This window comes from Myotis brandtii, unplaced genomic scaffold, assembly GCF_000412655.1.
Source record: "Myotis brandtii unplaced genomic scaffold, ASM41265v1 scaffold406, whole genome shotgun sequence".
Classification (NCBI taxonomy): Eukaryota; Metazoa; Chordata; class Mammalia; order Chiroptera; family Vespertilionidae; genus Myotis; species Myotis brandtii.
In genome coordinates, this window is record NW_005365599.1 from 1,811,099 (window position 1) to 1,816,679 (window position 5,581).

General features: G+C 44.0%; 2 protein-coding genes across 2 annotated transcripts; both read left to right on the forward strand.

Moving 5' to 3' along the window:
* Positions 1–3,795: 3,795 nt before the first annotated feature.
* Positions 3,796–4,207, forward strand: LOC102256817 (cytochrome c oxidase subunit 7B, mitochondrial-like). The gene is made up of 2 exons (XM_005873328.2): positions 3,796–3,980; positions 4,096–4,207. The coding sequence occupies exons 1-2, from the start codon at positions 3,816–3,818 to the stop codon at positions 4,168–4,170; spliced, it is 240 nt and encodes a 79-aa protein (XP_005873390.1). The 5' UTR covers positions 3,796–3,815; the 3' UTR covers positions 4,171–4,207.
* A 123-nt stretch (positions 4,208–4,330) lies between these two features.
* LOC102257114 (cytochrome c oxidase subunit 7B, mitochondrial-like) lies at positions 4,331–4,803 on the forward strand. The gene is made up of 2 exons (XM_005873329.2): positions 4,331–4,515; positions 4,631–4,803. Exons 1-2 carry the CDS (start codon positions 4,351–4,353, stop codon positions 4,703–4,705), a joined length of 240 nt encoding a protein of 79 aa, XP_005873391.1. The 5' UTR covers positions 4,331–4,350; the 3' UTR covers positions 4,706–4,803.
* The last annotated feature ends 778 nt before the right edge of the window (positions 4,804–5,581 follow it).

Sequence of the window (5,581 nt, forward strand, 5' to 3'; positions counted from 1 at the left end):
GGCTCCAGCTCTTAGGCCTCGGCTGCTGAAAGCAGGTATCTGGTTTGTTTGGGTTCTATAATCGAAACACTGTTTCAACTCCAGCTCTGAGATCCCAGCTGGCTGAAAGCAGGTTTCTGGGGTTTTGTTTAGCTTCTATATTTGTAACAATGTTTCAAACTTCAAGCTCAGAGGCCGGCAGCGGCAGGCGGGGAACGTTGGAGTCCTCCGTCACTGAAGCAAGCAAGCCTCATGTTCGCTTCAAGCTGCCTGGCAGTTAATTTGCATATCGTCCTGATTAGCCAATGTGAAGGGTAGCGGAGTGACACCAATTTGCATGTTTCTCTTTTATTAGTGTAGATATCCTCCCAATGTGATAAGTACTAAATAAATATCTAAAGAATTAATATATATCTTCAGGATCATCCCTGCATTCAGTTTGGGAAATCTGAGTGTTATTCCAAACTTTGTTCTTGCTGCAACAGGTGGGAGGCACATTTTCGGAGCCAAGTTTGGAGGCTCCATTTATGAGATGTCCTTGTGGAGTAGATAATTTGGTTTGTTCTTTTGGGAAAGCCAAATCAAACTGCTATTACTTCTCTCCAAAACTAACCTCAACCATTTTTTCCCAGAGATAATTACACAGCAGCTAGCAGCTCTTTCAGCGTTGGAGGGATCCCCTCGATGAGCACTCTTCCTCTCCTGAGTTCTGAACCAACTGAAAATTAAGACACAAGATGAAGACAGCTGGAGACTAAAACACACACCCATGCATCCAATCCTCCCCCTCACCACACACACACACACACACACACACACACCCCTCCCCCTCACCACACACACAGACACATACACACACACATACACACACACACACACCTTTATTAGTGGCTGAGCTGACAGAGAGAATATGGTTGCCTTCTGACCTCCAGAATCAGACACGTTGACCACAGTAGGCATTTATCATTAAACTTACTACATAGCTGAGAACAGCAGAAAATACAAAACTTCCAAGGGCAGTTTCTCTTCAAAAAGAAACCGGGAAGAAAGGTTGGACAAAGAATTCTGCTTCCAAATTCATCAATCTGATCAGCCACTCCACCTCAGCAGAATGGAGGAGGAAGTGGTGTCAGGCCAGGAGGGTTAGGGCCATGGAGAGTGGAGCCCTGGGAGTAGTTCTTTCCACTGTGGGAGCTGCCACTCACAGAGCTCAGCATGCACCGACTCTCTCCTGAGGGTTTTGCTTTCCTTAACTGGGCCCGTCACCCCATGACCTTTCAGGAGGTGAGTACTGTCATTGCCCCATTCCCCAGAGAAAGCCATGGAGCTTAGGGAGTTCAGATGTGATGACACTGGGACTCTAATCCTCTAAGCACACTCAATGCAATTTGCAATGCTTTTTAAGTTCTCCGGATTTTATTTTGGAAATGTAAGCCACTGGAGAGGAGGAGGCCGCACACTACAAATGATCATCACCCAGTCAGTGCCTGACTAGGTTCAGGTCCTGGAATGTAAACATTTTCATGTGGGGAAAGACCCCTGAACAAGGCAGAGTTTCGAGGTAATCAGCAGCATGCCTGGTGTGTACCCGCCCTCGTCAGCAGGATACCTTTGTGCCCAGAGTTCTCCTTCATCTGAAAGAATGTGATGCACAGACTTTGGCCTGAGGAGGGCACTGATCTCACTTCCATTGACTCTTCTGAGGAAACGTACTCCATCACAAAGCCCAGAGCACTGTCTGCCTTTAAATTTTTAGATAAAAGATTTTCTTTAGTCCTTTAGTCCTTGAGATTTTTTAAATATAATTTAGCTTTTAACTTTTACAGTGATTAAACCTGGTTTTCATTTTCCTCCAGATATTTAATCTTCTATATCCTGTTAGTCTTACTGATAAGAAACAGGAAACTTTACAAAGGAAGAGACATTCTTTCCAAGGTTTTTCCGTGGCCCAAACAATGACAGGGAAGTGCTGGAACATCCATCTGCCAGTTCCATCAGGAGAAGCCCTGTCAGTGAGCTAAACAAAGTCCCATTTTGTTTCCAAAAAGTTCCCTTGTCATGAAGTAGCCCTCAATGTCATTCCTGCTCCTGGCAAGTCGGTGGAGCTATATGCTAACATTCTTCCATCAGGAGACAAAATCCCAGCCCCAGAGTTCACTTAGAGCAGTGGTTCTCAACCTTCCTAATGCCGCGACACTTTAATACAGTTCCTCATGTTGTGGTGACCCCCAAATTTCATTGTTACAAATTGAACATAGTTAAAGCATAGTGATTAATCACAAAAACAATATGTAATTATATATGTGCTTTCTGATGATCTTAGGCAACCCCTGTGAAAGGGTCGTTCGACCCCCAAAGGGGTCATGACCCACAGGTTGAGAACCGCTGACAGAGAGATCCTGGAACTCTGCTGTTTCCTCCTCTTTACAACCAAAAGCTCCTGAATGAGGAATATCAGCAATTAATAGTCACTGTTTTTAGACACAGGACTCTCCGAAATGAGCCAAGACTCCTCATCAGCTCATACTCTGCACCAGGAATAAACAAAAAAATACACTCAGGAGATCTCTCAACATTATCCACCCCGCAGGCTTCCCGTCTCAATGTACTTTCTGGAGGGAAGCAGAATAGCGAAGTCTTAGCTAAGTGACTGGATTCCTCACCCTACAAGAACTCTTAAATAAACCAGTCCCTTTCCTACCATTAAATGTCCCAACAGCTTCGTCCTTATGCGTGAGTAGCTCTCCCAGCTTCCTTCGCTAACCACAAAAATCTGAAAAGGAATAGGCTAGAGCTAGATTCATACTGTCCAGTTCTTTGAGCCTGAAGGGGCTCAAATAATCACGCAACTAACCTGCCTCAGCAGCTGAAGCCAGCTGGGAGTTTGAAAACCACTCAAGATCTGGAAAACCATGACACACTCCAATCATGCAAATGTTTCAGCCTTTCCAGACACATTGGAGTGATATAGATCAGAGTTCAAAGCCAAGCTTATCTCCCTAGCAGGACAATAAACATCCAAAGCATTTAACATAGTATATGGATTATAGAAAGCTCTCAGCAAATGGTTATTCTGATTATATGTATTATCCTTCAACCTTGGAGATATAGCAAGACAGAATTTGCAGTGACCATTGATTCTCTAAGGTAATGGGTGGGAAAGTAAATTTAAAAGGATAGGAAATTTAAAATTTTTAAATTTAAGGAAATTTAAAAATTCCAGCTCATGAGGAGAGACTCTTCAACTAGAAGGAAAGACAACAGCTTGCAAATATCCAGGCTTTTATTTCCAATTCAATTTATATAGTTTCTCCTAAGTGTTAGGCACTGGGGTATGCTTATGCACTGAGGAGAATAAAGAAAGACTGTAATATTCAAAGATTTGTTATTTTGGCTTCTTTGTGTGGGATGTATGTGTTGCTATACTTTTATTTGTGGATAGGAGGTAGATTATCTAGTCCAGAGTCGGTTTCGTAGTGATCAATATGTATAATATAAATGTCCTGCTCTTTTCTGCCACCTTACACAATCATAGGAAATTTTCGTGATTAGTAGCTAACACTTCCATAGCTCAGCTTCTCCACCTAGTGGCCTGAGTATAACTGAAGTTTGAAAATTAGAGAGCAATTCCTAGCCTATCCTTACACTATAAAGCAGATTAATTTCAGACAACTTACCCCTATGGCTTGACTCTCTGCCCCTCCCCCCAAAAAACAAAACAAACAAACAAACAAACAAAAAACCAAACATTTGCTCAGAGGTTTCTCGGCAAGGTTATTTGATTCCAAGTTCCAACAACCAGCAGCTGCAGTTGCCCCAGTGTCTTCAGCTTCTCGATGTTTCCATTGGCCAAAAACGCGCTAAGTCTTCTCCCAGTTCGAAGCATTCAGCAAACAATGGCAAGGCAGGTCCACCAGAAAAGGACACCTGATTTCCATGACAAGGATGGCAATGCTATTTTAGCTAGTGGAGCCACTGTCTGTGTTGCTACATGGACATATAGAGACTGGAAAGGAGGGGGAGAGACACAGAGAGAGAAGCAATGATGTGAGAGAGACATTGATTGGTTGCTTCCTGCATGCGCCCCAACCAGGGCTTGGGATCAAGCTGCACCTGACAGCAACGCACATTGGAATAGAATGGGACCTGTCCCCTGTTGGCAGAGTCAACCCAAAGGAATGGAGAGACTAGTAATCACCCCAGTTGGTGTGATAATGAATTGTTTCAAAACCAACTCATAAGTAAAAAAACAAAACAAGAAACAAACAAAAAAACAAACAAACATTTGCTCAGAGGTTTCTCTGCAAGGTTATTTGATTCCAAGTTCCAACAACCAGCAGCTGCAGTTGCCCCAGTGTCTTCAGCTTCTCGATGTTTCCATTGGCCAAAAACGCGCTAAGTCTTCTCCCAGTTCGAAGCATTCAGCAAACAATGGCAAGGCAGGTCCACCAGAAAAGGACACCTGATTTCCATGACAAGGATGGCAATGCTATTTTAGCTAGTGGAGCCACTGTCTGTGTTGCTACATGGACATATAGAGACTGGAAAGGAGGGGGAGAGACACAGAGAGAGAAGCAATGATGTGAGAGAGACATTGATTGGTTGCTTCCTGCATGCTCCCCAACCAGGGCTTGGGATCAAGCTGCACCTGACAGGAACGCACATTGGAATAGAATGGGACCTGTCCCCTGTTGGCAGAGTCAACCCAAAGGAATGGAGAGACTAGTAATCACCCCAGTTGGTGTGATAATGAATTGTTTCAAAACCAACTCATAAGTCATGGCAAGTGAAAGCACTGTGTACCCATTAAAATATGGCATGATTAGAGAAATAAAGTATATTTGAAACCTTCAAACACACACACACACACACAAAACTTTGCTCAATCTTGGAACTAATTAAACCACCTATGGCGCAGGGTATATGCTGTTTGCTCAAGCTGCCATACCCAGGGGTTGGGACAGACTAATTTTCACTGGTGAGGAGTCGACAACAGTCCTACTCACTGGCTAAGCTCCTATGTCCATTTTGTCTTTCCTCCACGATGCTGAGAAAGTCTGTTCCCTGCCACTGACCTCCAGGTAGTGCAGAAGGAAACTGAGGAAATCCCCCACAGAGACAGCAGCTACGGGGGCAAGAGTGATGTGTGATGAGTCCGGTATGGCACAACTAGTACCCCAGTTTCTCCAACATTGTTTTTGCTAAGCTCCCTCCCCACGCTGCTCCTGACTGTTGTAGGTATGACCTCTATATTACTCTAGGACAAGCAATAAAGCATTTTGTGTTTCCTTTTATTTTATTTCAAGGAGTTCCATGAGGGCAGGCTGGTATCTGCTCTGCTCACCATTGAACCCACGATGCCCAGAATACAGTACGTGCTCAAAATTGATTTGTTGAAGGAATAGAAGAACGAGTGAGTGACCAAACTGGAACCAGCTATCAAATATCTACACTCATAAAAGAGAAACATGGTAATTAGCGTACGACCGCTACCCTTCCCATTGGCTAATCAGCATATCCTTATGCAAATTAACTGTCAGCCAAGATGGCGGCCGGCAGCCACGCACTGAAGCGAGCAGGGAGGCTTGCTTGCTCCAGTGAC